Consider the following 18,573-nt stretch of genomic DNA (forward strand, 5'->3'; position numbering starts at 1 on the left):
TTGTCCCGTGCGACATCGTAAGTTTTTTTTTTTAAATATGTACATATAAACGTATATTTAGTTTAATTAATATTATTTTAGATGAGGGAAAACAATAAAAGCAATTGTAAGCGATGGAGGGAACATTTGAAGAAGGATGAAGATAAATTAAATAATCACAAAACTAAAAATAATGTTAGAATGCAGGAGATGAGAAAGAAGGCAAAAATTATAGAAGAAAATAACCCAAAAGTTATGGAAGAGAGAAGGCGCATTGGGCGGATGCGAAAACAGAACCAAAGAAAAAAATTAGAAGAATTAAAAGAGGCGAAACAATTAGAACCTTACAATTGAAAGCAATCGTTGGCAAAAGCTATTAAAAATGCGGAGAAGAAGCTTTCAAAAGACTTAAACAGAAAGATAAAAGTTATTGAGTCTTTGTATAAAAAATATGTGGAGCCCACTAAATTAAAGGATCCTAACCACACTGTCAGCAATGCATTGCCAGAATGTTAACGATTCAATAAGTGTGCAATCTTCGGGAAAGAAGGACACAATTTTGGTTGAAGGGCTATTCGTGGCTAAAAGGTTCTTAATGACATTACCCGAAGCATATGAGCTATATAGAAAAGATCACCCCGATCAAAAAATAGGCAAGTCCAAATTTTTTAACTTGCGGCCACGCCATGTTCAACTTGTTAACTGATTGCCACACAATATGTGCGTTTGCAAGTACAATGCCAATTTCGGTTTCTTGTTGGAAAGCTGCGCTAAAAAAATACCTTCATTTCCGAATAGATTCGAAAATTTTCATACTGCTGTTTGCTACAATATTTATAATGAAGATTGTATGAAAAGCAATTGTAAGAAATGCATATCAGATATGAAATTCCAGTGTATTTCTCTAGCATATTTGGCAAATATGGAAGATGAAGTAACTTGGCAGCATTGGAGAAAAATTGACAACCACATAACTTTGACCAATATTACTTCAACTTTTTCTGATTTAATTTCAGAGTTAGAAGCGAATTTGCCATCGTTTAAGGCTCATTTTTATGTAAAAAGGGCTCAGCAGACATAATTTGAAGAAATCAAAGCAAATTTGAAATCTTCAGAAATAGCAATTCAGATAGATTTTGGAGAAAATTTTAGATTGGTAAATCAAAATGAGATACAGAGGGGATTTTTTTAACTACCGCCAGGTATCTATTTTTACCTGTGTGGCATGGTTTGCAAAAAAATCAGAATCGTTTGCTATCATAGGCGATAAGCTAACACACAATAAGCAAGACGTTTTCGTTTTTTTGATTAATCTGCTAACGAAACTTCAAAATTTCAATGGATTTTTTTCGAAAATATATATATTTTCCGATGGATGCTGCTCTCAATTTAAAAACAAATGGATTTTAAATAGCCTTAACGATTTTGCTAGTTATTTGCAATGCCCATTAATAGAATGGAATTTTTTTGCAAGCTCACACGGATAGGGAGCCGTCGATGGAGTTGGCGCCATAGTGAAAAGGAATGTTTGGCAACTAACTAAGGCCAAAAAATGAGTTATTCCAGATGCCTTTGTCTTTTATCAATGCGCTGAACAATATATGAAAGAGGTCAAAATGCTTTCCATCTCAGCAGACGAAATAGAGAAGCAATGCCTTTTGCACAAGTTAAATGAAAAATGGGAAAATATAAAAAGTTGTCGGGGCATTTCAAAATTGCATTACTTTTATTACGATGGCAAAACAATAAAAGCAGCTAGGACTGCGTATCCCGAAGAGAAAAAATTGATTTAATTGTTTTGCACATATTAGTTTAAGTATATACATACCTCAGGGAAATAAGTATATGTGTATGATTATTTTTACTGTTTATGAGCCTATATCTTCTATAATCGTAGCTGTTAATCTATTATTGGTATGCAATACCAAAAACATAACATTATTCTAATGTCTTTGGCAATACTCTACTCTTGCCTTCTGTTCTTACAATGCAAATGCAAAATTCTTCTTTGCTCATAATTCATAGCACCGTTATAGAAAAATTGTGTGCCGCGATTTTTTTTCTTAGGAAATAAGTATATGTGTTATATGTGTTAGCGTGTTATTTGGATCGAGTAAATTGGTGTTAATTGACTGTATTCTAAAGAAAATAAATTAATTACACAAAAATAATATGTAAGTAATCAATTAATCGCATGTAACACTATAAAAAATGCAGTTTTTTTCTAAGAATGCCTATATTTTCGGATAAGAAAAAGTGGAATTCGGATGGCCCAGATGGGTGTCATAAGTATTGGCGTGATTTACGACATCCCCGAGAGACACGACACAAAAGGAACTTTGGCGGCGGAGAACTGATGGTTTGGGCTGCTTTTGGATATGCAGGAAAGTCTCGCATTTGTTTTATTTCAACCAAAACAAACTCCGAGATATATACCCAGTTGCTGGAAGAAGAATTAATAGACTTTGCAACGGAGCTTTACGCCGATAACTGGACTTTTCAGCAGGACAACGCTCCAATCCATACATCACGTGCTACAAAAACATTTTTTTCTTCAAAATCTATATAAATTACTAAAATAAAAAACAATAATTGAATACAGAAACAATTAATAAGATTAAGAGAACCAAATGAAAAATACACATATTCTTATTTCCTAAAGACTTGTTAAATTCAATAAAATATATTTATAAGTTTCCATTAAACTATGTCTTATTATTATATATTCTGTTAGCGGTTCAAAAGGTCTATAAATTAAAAAAAAGCTTGACTGGATTCACTTTGTTGAAAGTATACTTTTTTGGAAAAAAATGCATCCACATATACTTATTTCCCTGAGGTATAATATACAGGCATGCTCCGGTAATCGTAATTTTTTTTCGAATTCGATTTGGGCCAAATCGTACGAATTCGTTTTTATCTGCTCTGGTTTTCTGCTTGGCCTTTTCGATTTGGTAAAGGGTCGATAAGTACGTCACCAAAAGCTATCGCGAAGGTTGCCATACTGTTCGTGGAACGAAACAGGCAGGTAAAAGTACTTATAAAATATGAAAGAATTCATTAATTAATTAAAAGGAGGGCCAAAAGTTGTTGTAATGCTACTTAATTTAAGTAAGTAGTTGCGAACATTGGAATTAAAACTGTGAAAAGGGTGGCCGCTCTATTTTCTTGTAAACAGCTTAAACAGCTGTTTACCGGTGAATGCATATTTGAAAATGTAAGTACAAAAGTAATAAGTCCTTATTTTCAATTAAACACAGAGCTATTGTTTTTAGGGGCAAGCACAAATCATCATTTCAGGACGAGGTCATGCAGGGGTTCATGAAGGAAAACCAAGATTTGGCCAGGGGATTTACAAAGGGCGACAAGGTGGCTTCAGATGCGAAGTGGGCCGAACTTTGCAGCACCTTGAATATAATTTGGCCCTCCAATAAAAGATGTTTCAGGGTGGAAAAAGGTAGGATTATTCAACAAATATAAGAAAAGTGGAATATTATAGTAATATATTCCAGATTTGGTGTGATTGGAAGGGATGCATCCGCAAGAAACTTGCCAAAAATAAGGCGGAGATCAGGGCTACTGGTGGTCGTCCTTATTCACAGCTGCCAATAAGTGAAGTGGAGGAGGAAGTGGCCAGGCTATGCGGCTTGTACGAGATGGTGGACGGAGTTGGCGGTTCGGTATATGGAGCTCCATCCTCCGTGGATCATGTGCTGAACATAGAGAGCGATGACGAAATGGAAAAACTTGCTGAAGAACCATTATCTCAAAATGTCGACGAAGTGCCGACCGCCAAGCGTCGTCGCAACAATCCTGCCGCTTCTTTCGACCAAAGCCTGTAAAGCCTGTGCGGGACTCAGCTTGATGTTATGACACAGCTCAATTCTTCCATGGCGGAGCACTTCAAAAAAATGGAGGAACTGCAAAAGGAGGCACTTTCAGTCCAGAAGGAAGCGGTTGCTATCCAAAAGGAGGATAATGCAAACAAGAAGGAACTTCTTAATAAATTCAATAGCATATTAAGCAAATTAGAACAATAAATCAAACTATTAATAAAAAACAGTAGGTGTGATGAAACAAATTTTATTTTTATAAACTTATTGTTTAATCTTCAGACTAAGAGCGACTGAACAATTTCATCGCGTTCAGGTTGTCCGTCATCATCTCCTTCTACATCATTGTTGTCAAAAGTATCTTGCGCGTCGTCAAATGGAAATTCCTCGGTAATGATCAAGTTTCGCCTTCTACATATATTGTGCAAAGCACAGCATACATTTACAACCATGCAACAAAACAATGGCTCATATTTTAAGCAGCGTTGCAGGCAACGAAAACGACTCTTAAGCACTCCAATAGTCCGTTCGACAATGTTTCTGGCTCGAGCATGCCTTAAGTTAAATGTATGCTGATACGTTCCAATCTCCGCGCTCCTGTAGGGAGTTAAAACGAAGCTCTCTAGCGCGTATCCGGAGTTCGCCAAAACAAAGTGCCCGTTTATGATGGTGGATAAGAATTCTCTCGCGCTTGAGTGGTTCCATATGAAAGAATCATTGCATGACCCAGGGTGAGTGGCTTCAATGGCGATGATCTCCATATTGTCGTTGCAAACCTTAGGAAATAAAAAGGTTTTTACGTATCTATGACAGATGTAGACGTAGTACTTACCACCATGGAGTTCAAACTGTAATAACCCTTTCTATTAAAGAAAACAGAGGAATTGTTTACAGGCTTCTGAATTCTAATATAAGTTCCATCCAAACAGGCAACTATTCTTGGCAGTTGATATCTTGTAAAGAAGTTTACGGAAGATTTCTGCATTTGTTGCCTAGACATTTGGAGAGATATAGCATCCCGACAGAGAAGCCTGTCTAGCAGCGGAATAAATACTTTAAGAATCTTTCCAAATGTGCTGCGTCCAATGTTTATATGATGGTCCTGGGCCACTGATAGCTGATAGCAGCCAGTAGCCAGGTACCGCAACACAGCAGCCGATTGAATTGAGTGTGACAATTTAGTCACTTGCAAAAGTGGCCTTACTACCTCCAAAACCTTTTAAAAGTACGCTTGTTAATCCTATATCAATTAACAAAGCTGAAAAATAAAAGGTTACTCGCGGAATGTTCAATGAAATATATTAAAAACACATGTATTGCATCTTAGAGCCTAGACTTTCTCAAGCCCAGCAATTTCTGCCTTCTCCAGGCTCCTGTCTTCAAAACAAGCAATGGCAAATACAAAAGGCATTTTTTCGCGTAGTTTAGTTGTGATTAAATAAAAAAGTAAGCTGTTTGAGCAGTAAGAAATGATGATAAACGAAACATTCCGATAGCAAAACGATAGCAAAAATTTTATGAAAACCAGAGCACGTAAAAACGAAATCGTAAGATTTGGCCCCAAATCGAATTCGAAAAAAACTTACGATTACCGGAGCATGCCTGATTATTTTATGAGTGGCTGTAAATTATTTTATAGAAAAATTATAGCACAGTGTGCAAAAGCTCTGCATTCCGAGCTTTTCCAATTATCTGTTCGAACTTTTGGTTGCGACCAAAGTTAGGAAGCATAACACTCCATTTTCTATTTCCAGTGTACTACATTTTTTCACAATAACAAAAGAATAACAGAAAAATAGCCGGCAGCGTAAGCTATACACGGGATTTTTAATGTTTACGGCTTACTAAAAATCTATCTGTGAAGACACGTCCACAGACAGACGGACATGGCCATGATCATGATCAAGAATATATACATATGTATATATGGCTCTGCTCTTGCATTACTGTGTGATGCGTTCGACACTGCAATAGGAGCTGTACTAGAGCAGTATACAAATGATTGTTGGCAGATTCCCCTGAAAAAAATTATAGAACTTATGACAGACAATAACTAGCCATTTACGAAGCTATAATATTAAGTAGTTTAGACACTTCCTTGAAGCGAAATTATGTCATTAAAATGGATCACAAGCCTCTTATTTAAGCATCGACCAATCATTACTGCTCCAAAGAATGAGTTTTAGCCAAAATTCCTGGTTGTACTGTGGCGTATCTACTAAACGATTAGGACCTTGCATTCCGCTGACTTTACGTCAACAGCAAATTCGCCAAAAATTTGTTTGGCCCAATATGAACAAGGATATTACCACCTAGTGCAGAAACTGTGTTCCTTGCCAACGTTAAAAAATCAGGAAACACAACCACTTGTTTTCTGAGAAGATAGCTTTTCCAAATTTTAGATTCGATCATGTATGTACATCTGGATATAGTGGTCATGCTAGCTTATCAAAATTTGCGCTATTGTTTAGCAATTGATCGTTTCTCTCATTGGCCAGAAGCTCTACTACTACCAGCTGCACTTCAAGGACTATGTACATATGTACATGTATGTTTCAAGGAAGACCTAAACTCGTCGGCCGCAAACATTTTATATGGAGTTCCATTACGCCTTCCCAACTAATTCTTAAATGGCTTGGACACAAGCTTACCAACATTTAAGATACATGCGAATGATGAGACCTCCTTCGACCAGCAACCACATTAAGTAAAAGCCATTCCGATTAAAGGGGTTTGATCAGTGCTCGCATTTAGATATTTATCCGAACAGACGCAGTTAAGGAAACATTTGAGGCACCATACACAGGTCCATATAAAGTTTTATGGCGACGTACAGATAATGTTTTTATAGTTCAATTGAAAAAAACTTTTCCATATATAAAATAGTAGGTTCAGAAGAAGTGTTGTTTCTTAATCTATTCTATTACATGGGAAAATGCCTGGTATTTGTTATTCTAGTGTTTCTTGCAGACTTATTTACACTGTATTTGGTTCTATTAACTAGAGATACATATATCAATAGCTGATGAATAGTTCGGATTAATTTAGAATGTCCGAAAACTATTATTAATACATGAAAATTTTTATTAAAAAAGGCCCCCTTTTAAAGTGGTTTATTACATTTAGATGTAGAGATTTGAACGTTGTATTGTAATATTTTCAAACTAATGAAGAAATTTAAGAATTGAAATAATTCTTAGCTAAAAACACGGAAAGATGGATAAAGATATAAAGTTCTAGATTTAAAATAAATTAGATAAATAATTTAAACTTATTTATTAATTTTGATCAAATCAATTTTGCAATTGTTTACCGCAATTTTAATAAAAACATTTTTATGAATTAACATTTGAGTCGTCATTGTTTTTGTTGGATACGGTTTACTGTATTCAAATGGGAAAAATATTAATATTAATATTCTTTTTAAAAAATTTTCCATGTCGCCATGGTGTTTTGTGTGTTAAAATTTTCAGTTTTTCGCTTTTTATGTTAAGAACTATATTATTAAAAGGTTTATAGAATTGTATTGCGACTTTTCTTTATTTAATTTTTCCAAAAAAGACAGAGGAAAAACTGTGTGGTCAAAAAAATCAACTGTTTCATAATATCAGTTGAGACGAAAGTTAAAATTTGATAAATAATTTCGGGTTTTCATACAAAATGATTAAAACTTTCCGCTCATATCCAAATTGGCTACAACACGAATTAAACTTGCCGTTTTAAACTTTACTTTGCATCGCCCATAGCCAATCTTTTGCACTGCGAAAATACCAGTAACTTAATTTTTAAGTAATATACTGCTTAGCTCTACCATAAAAGGTTGTATTATTTTTGTACTTTTCTTGTATCATCTCTTCAGCATTTTCATTTAGTCCTGCTTCCATCGTATATATCTTTTTTGGCTTTCAAAACCATTGTATCCGAGTCCAGGATTTTCTCCTTGACCAAGGAGGGTATTTTGTGTTTTTTGTTAATTAGGTTCCTCGTACCGAAGTCTAATGTTAAATAACTCCAGGTTGGTAAAATAAAAGTTTACAAATTTGTATTACACCACGGATTAGAAGAATTTTCTATTCTATTAACTTTACACTTTCCTTGGCTGAGTACCAGATAATATTTATGAAAAAAAATTGCAGCACACGACTAAAGCATTTAGGTTTTGTATTTAAAATTATTTAAATTGTTTTCCAAGTGAGTTTTAAATGACTGTGAAGGATGTCTGTCGTTGCCCACTGACGCCGACTGTTACCGGATGTGTTTGAGGACGATGGGTTTGATGAATTGTATCCCCAGTTCGCTCCTCCGCCGCAGAAACCGATCTGCCATATAATCCGCGAAGAGGCGAGACCGCGGCACTGCCACAGTGGCCGCCTGATCCGGGTGCAGGTGCCGTTGTGACGTCGGTCCAATGTGCTCCTGTGCCCAGACCGTGCCACTCCTGTCAGCGGTTATTGGCTAGCGTCGGCCAACGACCAAAGGCCATGTCCATGGTCACGCGGCACATCCTCACCGGACACCGCCACTGCATGGCCCTGCAGCACCAGACTGCCACTTCCAAACCGCGGCTCCATCTTTGGGAGCGGTAGAGAGGCTGCAGGATGCGGGGCCCAAATCGCAGATCCTGTGCTGTTTCATGCTCTGTTTTAGTTGGCAGAACTCAACAGATCAGAAAAAGATCTTGAAAATACAATTTCGCGAGATTCCGTAACAGTCAAGGATAACCGATTGGGAGAAGAACAATGCAGCCAAACAGGAGCATTCCTTGATGTCAAAGGGTAAAGCAAACCAAATATATAAGAATCCCGTGGGAAGGTCCGTCATTCGGATCCAGAAGAAAAAGTCCAAACGCCCCAAATAAAGACCCGAGCACGTTTGCAGTGCACAGCCATTGTCCGTGCTGCAGCAATCTAAATAAAATTATTTAAATTCAGATTATTTGGAAAAACTCTATATGAAATACGTAAGAATAAGACGAAAATAAATGAACAGGTATATTAATAACAAACATTTTATCTTCGCAGGGCTGAATAGGTGGTGCACTGTGGTACGGGATCCATCGCACGATGGAGTGCTTATGGTGACGACCATGGACTGCTCGCAAAAGGGCCATGCAGGCGGGTTTGCGGGAAAACATAATCATGGATTTCCGGCGGAGGGTCTTTGCTAGACCCAAATATTCCATTTAAGGTAGACGTTACTGCACAAAGGACGTTTCCATCTTCGCCGTGGAATTGTTCTCATGCTTCGCTTTAAGTTCGCAAAAGAAATCAGCTTATATAGCAGAAAATCCAAGGCGTTGGGAGCTGCCCAAAGAGATGTTTTGCCATTGTCTTTAACGATCTCCTGATGGCGGACACAGTTCGAACAAGGACACTAGAAGAATGTTATTATAATGTCTGGTTCGAAGGGTATGTTATTAAAGAAGTGCCGACAATGAGCCAAACAAGTCGGGGTCCTATTGGACCCGTATTCAAGAGCACATTGCTCTAAATTACCAGGGCATGGACATGGACAGTGTAAAGGCGAAAAAACGTGAAGGTTATTTGAGGATTTTGGGGTACAGAAGAAGATTTAAGGCGCCACAATTCAAATATGACTTGGCATCGTTGCCGTACTAGAAGAAAAATATTTCAAGAGTGTTACCAGATCAAGTCATATAGATAAAAACGTTGCTAGACGTTGGCGGTTTATTTAAAGTTCGATATTTTATATGTAATTTATTAAGCTTCATTGACTACAAGTATTAATAGTGTACTGGTATTGGGCACGCGGATTGTAAATATTCATGGCTTGGTTTTTCGAATGCCGTGCTATTGATTCTGGTTTTCAATTTATTTATTGGTAACTAGCTATATTTTTTCTTTCAGTACTTGGCTTCAACGAAAGAAAATATAAATACAGAAGTGGTGTGCTTTGAAATCCTAAGTGGGTGACACCAGTGATACCCGTCACTCGTAGAGTCAAAGGGTATACTAGATTCGTTGAAAAGTATGTAAAAGGCAGAAGAAAGCGTTTCCGACCATACAAAGTATAAATATATGCATGTATATTCTTGATCAGGATTAATAGTCCGTCCGATTTCTATCGATTTGCAAAAAAACTTTTTGCCACGCCCACTCTAACACCCCAAACCGCCCAAATCTGCCACGTCCACACTTTTGAAAAATGTTTCTAAATTTTTTGGTTAGTCTTGTAAATTTCCCAATATTTGTTAAAAATGTTTTGCCTCGCCCATTCTAACGCCCAGAAACCGCCAAAAAACGGGCAATGTTGAAATTTCTGCTTCGTACTTTCACTAGCTGAGTAGCGGGTATCTGATAGTTGGGGAACCCGACTATAGCATTCTTTCTAGTTTTTTGTTATATAGTCGATATAATTATGTCCGTTATGGAAAACGAAATCTTGTCATATATGTACATGTTTTTTAAGCAACACTTCACTCTAATATTTAAAACTATGAGTTTTAAAGTATTTAACAGGTAGAGCGTTTCCGACCCTACTGGTATAAAAATAGTGAAATGTTTATATTTTATTAAGTCGAACTAATATCCCGTCAGTTGACTAAGGACAACGCTAAGAATAAAAACCACTTGGAAATATAGTTTTCAGTTAAGACTAAATTCTTGTGACAAAAATCTTACTTGTGCAGCCCTTTTGTTAACATTATTTCGGGAGCAAGATCACCCGCTTGGCAAACAATAGTTGAAGACTTAGAGTGCCGCTTAGGGAAAGCGGTTCCATTTTATTCAAATGTCACTATATTCATCATCGATAGACAAGTCAGTCTGGCCATGTCCCTTCACCGTCCGTATGAACGTCGATTTCCCAGGAACTATTAAAATTATAAAGTTATAAAGCTATATGATGTTTGTCAAATTAAAACCGAATTTATATATTGCCAAAAAACTGGTGAAAACCAAATGAAACCCTTTTTTTATGATTAAAGACTACGAGGCTATGACTTTATTTCGATGCAAACTTCTGACTAAAATCAATATACTCTGTGCAAGGGTATACAAATATTAAAAGGTATTAAAAGGTTTGCCGAATTGGTTCCTTTTTATTTAAATGTACATAAATGGAACAACATTATCTCTGCCTTAGATTGGGTTCTCAATTGCATAAATATTTATCGGATTTATATATATGTATATATAAATAATGGCGCTTTTAATGCATTTCTTAGCTAAGCTTTCAAAAATGAGTTCCGATCGTTTTCTAAAATATAGGGTTGTTGATAATATCAAAATATCAATATCAATATCAATATCAAGTCTGTATGTTTAATCTCAACTTTCATGGTCGGAAACACTTCCTTCGGCCTGTTACATACTTTTCAACGAATCTAGTATACCCTTTTACTCTACGAGTAACGGGTATAAAAATAAAGTTAATAAGACACTTTAATTTTATTTATTGCGGGAAAAAAAATTGTATTTGAAAAATATATATATATCAAATATGTCGATATTTGTTTGCGATATTTTAAATATTATCATCATTTTGTTTTGATAAAAAAATATCATGGATACGATATTTTTTTAATATTACGACATCCCTACTAAAATACCTTAGGAATTTCAAAGTTTCTTTTATATGTATATCGAGATCCACCCATTTTCACCCTGCGGAATGGAGTACATTTTCTCCGCCACTAGATATTTGGTGGATGAAAAACCAGCAAAGTTTTCCACGCATCCAACGCATTTTTCACTGGCTATATCGGTAATCTTCAGCAGCGAAAAACGTGCCGTTGCTTTGACTCTGCCTTGCTCCCCATACACGGAGAGAAATTACTTCAACTTATTTCTAATATGAAAAATGTTATTGATTATTTTTATACTGCATGTATAAAATTTTCAAATCCTACAAAATTACTTTTGATCGGTAGCTCCTTACATTTTAGTGAAAGAAAATATCTTGATCTTATCTTATGCAAAATAAATTCCTAACCTTTTTATAGCAATATTATTCTTTGTGCACCTGTGGGAATTCGGGCTCGTTTGGTCGGTCTTGGCCTGGCCAATTATGCACCGCGCATTAAGTAGCGAAGCGAAATTTTGTCATTAAAATGGATCACAAGCCTCTTATTTAAGCATCGACCAATCATTACTGCTCCAAAGAATGAGTTTTAGCCAAAATTCCTGGTTGTACTGTGGCGTATCTACTAAACGATTAGGCCCTTGCATTCCGCTGACTTTACGTCAACAGACGTCAACGTTGCAGAGCAACGTCACAGCAAATTCGCCAAAAATTTGTTTGGCCCAATATGAACAAGGATATTACCACCTAGTGCAGAAACTGTGTTCCTTGCCAACGTTAAAAAATCAGGAAACACAACCACTTGTTTTCTGAGAAGATAGCTTTTCCAAATTTTAGATTCGATCATGTATGTACATCTGGATATAGTGGTCATGCTAGCTTATCAAAATTTGCGCTATTGTTTAACAATTGATCGTTTCTCTCATTGGCCAGAAGCTCTACTACTACCAGCTGCACTTCTAGGACTATGTACATGTATGTTTCAAGGAAGACCTAAACTCGTCGGCCGCAAACATTTTATATGGAGTTCCATTACGCCTTCCCAACTAATTCTTAAATGGCTTGGACACAAGCTTACCAACATTTAAGATACATGCGAATGATGAGACCTCCTTCGACCAGCAACCACATTAAGTAAAAGCCATTCCGATTAAAGGGGTTTGATCAGTGCTCGCATTTAGATATTTATTCGAACAGACGCAGTTAAGGAAACATTTGAGGCACCATACACAGGTCCATATAAAGTTTTATGGCGACGTACAGATAATGTTTTTATAGTTCAATTGAAAAAAACTTTTCCATATATAAAATAGTAGGTTCAGAAGAAGTGTTGTTTCTTAATCTATTCTATTACATGGGAAAATGCCTGGTATTTGTTATTCTAGTGTTTCTTGCAGACTTATTTACACTGTATTTGGTTCTATTAACTAGAGATACATATATCAATAGCTGATGAATAGTTCGGATTAATTTAGAATGTCCGAAAACTATTATTAATACATGAAAATTTTTATTAAAAAAGGCCCCCTTTTAAAGTGGTTTATTACATTTAGATGTAGAGATTTGAACGTTGTATTGTTATATTTTCAAACTAATGAAGAAATTTAAGAATTGAAATAATTCTTAGCTAAAAACACGGAAAGATGGATAAAGATATAAAGTTCTAGATTTAAAATAAATTAGATAAATAATTTAAACTTATTTATTAATTTTGATCAAATCAATTTTGCAATTGTTTACCGCAATTTTAATAAAAACATTTTTATGAATTAACATTTGAGTCGTCATTGTTTTTGTTGGATACGGTTTACTGTATTCAAATGGGAAAAATATTAATATTAATATTCTTTTTAAAAAATTTTCCATGTCGCCATGGTGTTTTGTGTGTTTAAATTTTCAGTTTTTCGCTTTTTATGTTAAGAACTATATTATTAAAAGGTTTATAGAATTGTATTGCGACTTTTCTTTATTTAATTTTTCCAAAAAAGACAGAGGAAAAACTGTGTGGTCAAAAAAATCAACTGTTTCATAATATCAGTTGAGACGAAAGTTAAAATTTGATAAATAATTTCGGGTTTTCATACAAAATGATTAAAACTTTCCGCTCATATCCAAATTGGCTACAACACGAATTAAACTTGCCGTTTTAAACTTTACTTTGCATCGCCCATAGCCAATCTTTTGCACTGCGAAAATACCAGTAACTTAATTTTTAAGTAATATACTGCTTAGCTCTACCATAAAAGGTTGTATTATTTTTGTACTTTTCTTGTATCATCTCTTCAGCATTTTCATTTAGTCCTGCTTCCATCGTATATATCTTTTTTGGCTTTCAAAACCATTGTATCCGAGTCCAGGATTTTCTCCTTGACCAAGGAGGGTATTTTGTGTTTTTTGTTAATTAGGTTCCTCGTACCGAAGTCTAATGTTAAATAACTCCAGGTTGGTAAAATAAAAGTTTACAAATTTGTATTACACCACGGATTAGAAGAATTTTCTATTCTATTAACTTTACACTTTCCTTGGCTGAGTACCAGATAATATTTATGAAAAAAAATTGCAGCACACGACTAAAGCATTTAGGTTTTGTATTTAAAATTATTTAAATTGTTTTCCAAGTGAGTTTTAAATGACTGTGAAGGATGTCTGTCGTTGCCCACTGACGCCGACTGTTACCGGATGTGTTTGAGGACGATGGGTTTGATGAATTGTATCCCCAGTTCGCTCCTCCGCCGCAGAAACCGATCTGCCATATAATCCGCGAAGAGGCGAGACCGCGGCACTGCCACAGTGGCCGCCTGATCCGGGTGCAGGTGCCGTTGTGACGTCGGTCCAATGTGCTCCTGTGCCCAGACCGTGCCACTCCTGTCAGCGGTTATTGGCTAGCGTCGGCCAACGACCAAAGGCCATGTCCATGGTCACGCGGCACATCCTCACCGGACACCGCCACTGCATGGCCCTGCAGCACCAGACTGCCACTTCCAAACCGCGGCTCCATCTTTGGGAGCGGTAGAGAGGCTGCAGGATGCGGGGCCCAAATCGCAGATCCTGTGCTGTTTCATGCTCTGTTTTAGTTGGCAGAACTCAACAGATCAGAAAAAGATCTTGAAAATACAATTTCGCGAGATTCCGTAACAGTCAAGGATAACCGATTGGGAGAAGAACAATGCAGCCAAACAGGAGCATTCCTTGATGTCAAAGGGTAAAGCAAACCAAATATATAAGAATCCCGTGGGAAGGTCCGTCATTCGGATCCAGAAGAAAAAGTCCAAACGCCCCAAATAAAGACCCGAGCACGTTTGCAGTGCACAGCCATTGTCCGTGCTGCAGCAATCTAAATAAAATTATTTAAATTCAGATTATTTGGAAAAACTCTATATGAAATACGTAAGAATAAGACGAAAATAAATGAACAGGTATATTAATAACAAACATTTTATCTTCGCAGGGCTGAATAGGTGGTGCACTGTGGTACGGGATCCATCGCACGATGGAGTGCTTATGGTGACGACCATGGACTGCTCGCAAAAGGGCCATGCAGGCGGGGTTGCGGGGAAACATAATCATGGATTTCCGGCGGAGGGTCTTTGCTAGACCCAAATATTCCATTTAAGGTAGACGTTACTGCACAAAGGACGTTTCCATCTTCGCCGTGGAATTGTTCTCATGCTTCGCTTTAAGTTCGCAAAAGAAATCAGCTTATTTAGCAGAAAATCCAAGGCGTTGGGAGCTGCCCAAAGAGATGTTTTGCCATTGTCTTTAACGATCTCCTGATGGCGGACACAGTTCGAACAAGGACACTAGAAGAATGTTATTATAATGTCTGGTTCGAAGGGTATGTTATTAAAGAAGTGCCGACAATGAGCCAAACAAGTCGGGGTCCTATTGGACCCGTATTCAAGAGCACATTGCTCTAAATTACCAGGGCATGGACATGGACAGTGTAAAGGCGAAAAAACGTGAAGGTTATTTGAGGATTTTGGGGTACAGAAGAAGATTTAAGGCGCCACAATTCAAATATGACTTGGCATCGTTGCCGTACTAGAAGAAAAATATTTCAAGAGTGTTACCAGATCAAGTCATATAGATAAAAACGTTGCTAGACGTTGGCGGTTTATTTAAAGTTCGATATTTTATATGTAATTTATTAAGCTTCATTGACTACAAGTATTAATAGTGTACTGGTATTGGGCACGCGGATTGTAAATATTCATGGCTTGGTTTTTCGAATGCCGTGCTATTGATTCTGGTTTTCAATTTATTTATTGGTAACTAGCTATATTTTTTCTTTCAGTACTTGGCTTCAACGAAAGAAAATATAAATACAGAAGTGGTGTGCTTTGAAATCCTAAGTGGGTGACACCAGTGATACCCGTCACTCGTAGAGTCAAAGGGTATACTAGATTCGTTGAAAAGTATGTAAAAGGCAGAAGAAAGCGTTTCCGACCATACAAAGTATAAATATATGCATGTATATTCTTGATCAGGATTAATAGTCCGTCCGATTTCTATCGATTTGCAAAAAAACTTTTTGCCACGCCCACTCTAACACCCCAAACCGCCCAAATCTGCCACGTCCACACTTTTGAAAAATGTTTCTAAATTTTTTGGTTAGTCTTGTAAATTTCCCAATATTTGTTAAAAATGTTTTGCCTCGCCCATTCTAACGCCCAGAAACCGCCAAAAAACGGGCAATGTTGAAATTTCTGCTTCGTACTTTCACTAGCTGAGTAGCGGGTATCTGATAGTTGGGGAACCCGACTATAGCATTCTTTCTAGTTTTTTGTTATATAGTCGATATAATTATGTCCGTTATGGAAAACGAAATCTTGTCATATATGTACATGTTTTTTAAGCAACACTTCACTCTAATATTTAAAACTATGAGTTTTAAAGTATTTAACAGGTAGAGCGTTTCCGACCCTACTGGTATAAAAATAGTGAAATGTTTATATTTTATTAAGTCGAACTAATATCCCGTCAGTTGACTAAGGACAACGCTAAGAATAAAAACCACTTGGAAATATAGTTTTCAGTTAAGACTAAATTCTTGTGACAAAAATCTTACTTGTGCAGCCCTTTTGTTAACATTATTTCGGGAGCAAGATCACCCGCTTGGCAAACAATAGTTGAAGACTTAGAGTGCCGCTTAGGGAAAGCGGTTCCATTTTATTCAAATGTCACTATATTCATCATCGATAGACAAGTCAGTCTGGCCATGTCCCTTCACCGTCCGTATGAACGTCGATTTCCCAGGAACTATTAAAATTATAAAGTTATAAAGCTATATGATGTTTGTCAAATTAAAACCGAATTTATATATTGCCAAAAAACTGGTGAAAACCAAATGAAACCCTTTTTTTATGATTAAAGACTACGAGGCTATGACTTTATTTCGATGCAAACTTCTGACTAAAATCAATATACTCTGTGCAAGGGTATACAAATATTAAAAGGTATTAAAAGGTTTGCCGAATTGGTTCCTTTTTATTTAAATGTACATAAATGGAACAACATTATCTCTGCCTTAGATTGGGTTCTCAATTGCATAAATATTTATCGGATTTATATATATGTATATATAAATAATGGCGCTTTTAATGCATTTCTTAGCTAAGCTTTCAAAAATGAGTTCCGATCGTTTTCTAAAGTATAGGGTTGTTGATAATATCAAAATATCAATATCAATATCAATATCAAGTCTGTATGTTTAATCTCAACTTTCATGGTCGGAAACACTTCCTTCGGCCTGTTACATACTTTTCAACGAATCTAGTATACCCTTTTACTCTACGAGTAACGGGTATAAAAATAAAGTTAATAAGACACTTTAATTTTATTTATTGCGGGAAAAAAAATTGTATTTGAAAAAAAATATATATATATCAAATATGTCGATATTTGTTTGCGATATTTTAAATATTATCATCATTTTGTTTTGATAAAAAAATATCATGGATACGATATTTTTTTAATATTACGACATCCCTACTAAAATACCTTAGGAATTTCAAAGTTTCTTTTATATGTATATCGAGATCCACCCATTTTCACCCTGCGGAATGGAGTACATTTTCTCCGCCACTAGATATTTGGTGGATGAAAAACCAGCAAAGTTTTCCACGCATCCAACGCATTTTTCACTGGCTATATCGGTAATCTTCAGCAGCGAAAAACGTGCCGTTGCTTTGACTCTGCCTTGCTCCCCATACACGGAGAGAAATTACTTCAACTTATTTCTAATATGAAAAATGTTATTGATTATTTTTATACTGCATGTATAAAATTTTCGAATCCTACAAAATTACTTTTGATCGGTAGCTCCTTACATTTTAGTAAAAGAAAATATCTTGATCTTATCTTATGCAAAATAAATTCCTAACCTTTTTATAGCAATATTATTCTTTGTGCACCTGTGGGAATTCGGGCTCGTTTGGTCGGTCTTGGCCTGGCCAATTATGCACCGCGCGCCAAATGGTGAAATCGATGAAGATGCACAAAATGCAAAACGCACTCTCGGCCCGCCAAATGGTCAATATGGAGGTGGTCAGCTATCTAGCCATCCAGCCAACCTCTTGTACGTTATGCAGGTTCCCGACAATTATGGCCATAAAGGCAGTATGGAGGAGCTGCAGGTGGGTTGTGGCTCAAATTCGGGTTTTTCGGTAATTTTATTTCTATTCGCATTCGGCTAACGAGCTGTGAACGTGATTATAACTGCCAGAGCGACATATGAAAATTATGTCCGAAATGCAGTTTGGCCAAGAAGGAGCAGAGGGAGGAGCAGGAGGCATCCGATCCAACGGGAGCGGCACCATCGGCAAAAACAATGGCCAGGCGATCAAGAGCTGGTGCGCTCGGATTCAGATTAGGCAGCCGCGGAGTGAAAATATTTGCTTTTGCATTGATCTTCTTGTTGGCCGTTCGTTGTTGCCGTGGTATTGTTTGTTAATGCTTTTGGCCCGGCCATGGTTGCGGCAATAAAATATGAATTTGTCTGGCGATTTCTGTGCTTTAGGAAGTGAGTCGACTCCATTTGGCCTGTCCCAACTAACGGCAATTGATAAGGCCTGCAAACAGGTGGGTTCACCTGGCGGGGTCAACAGAAGTCCCTCTGCCATTGTTCCGTCGTGTTGCGGGCTGCTGTACTGTTATGACGGTTTTCGGAGGATTGCAGGATTGGAAAATCGGGGGATCGTGGGGAACCCAAAAGCCGCAC

General features: G+C 36.7%; 1 protein-coding gene across 1 annotated transcript; it reads right to left on the reverse strand.

Moving 5' to 3' along the window:
• Nucleotides 1-4,090: 4,090 nt before the first annotated feature.
• Nucleotides 4,091-8,383, reverse strand: LOC122616933 (putative nuclease HARBI1). The gene is made up of 4 exons (XM_043792524.1): nucleotides 8,315-8,383; nucleotides 8,062-8,250; nucleotides 4,645-5,028; nucleotides 4,091-4,588 (listed from the first exon to the last, which is right to left on the reverse strand). The coding sequence occupies exons 1-4, from the start codon at nucleotides 8,381-8,383 to the stop codon at nucleotides 4,091-4,093; spliced, it is 1,140 nt and encodes a 379-aa protein (XP_043648459.1).
• Between the last annotated feature and the right edge of the window lie 10,190 nt (nucleotides 8,384-18,573).

Source organism: Drosophila teissieri, chromosome 3L (assembly GCF_016746235.2).
Source record: "Drosophila teissieri strain GT53w chromosome 3L, Prin_Dtei_1.1, whole genome shotgun sequence".
In the NCBI taxonomy this organism is placed as follows: Eukaryota; Metazoa; Arthropoda; class Insecta; order Diptera; family Drosophilidae; genus Drosophila; species Drosophila teissieri.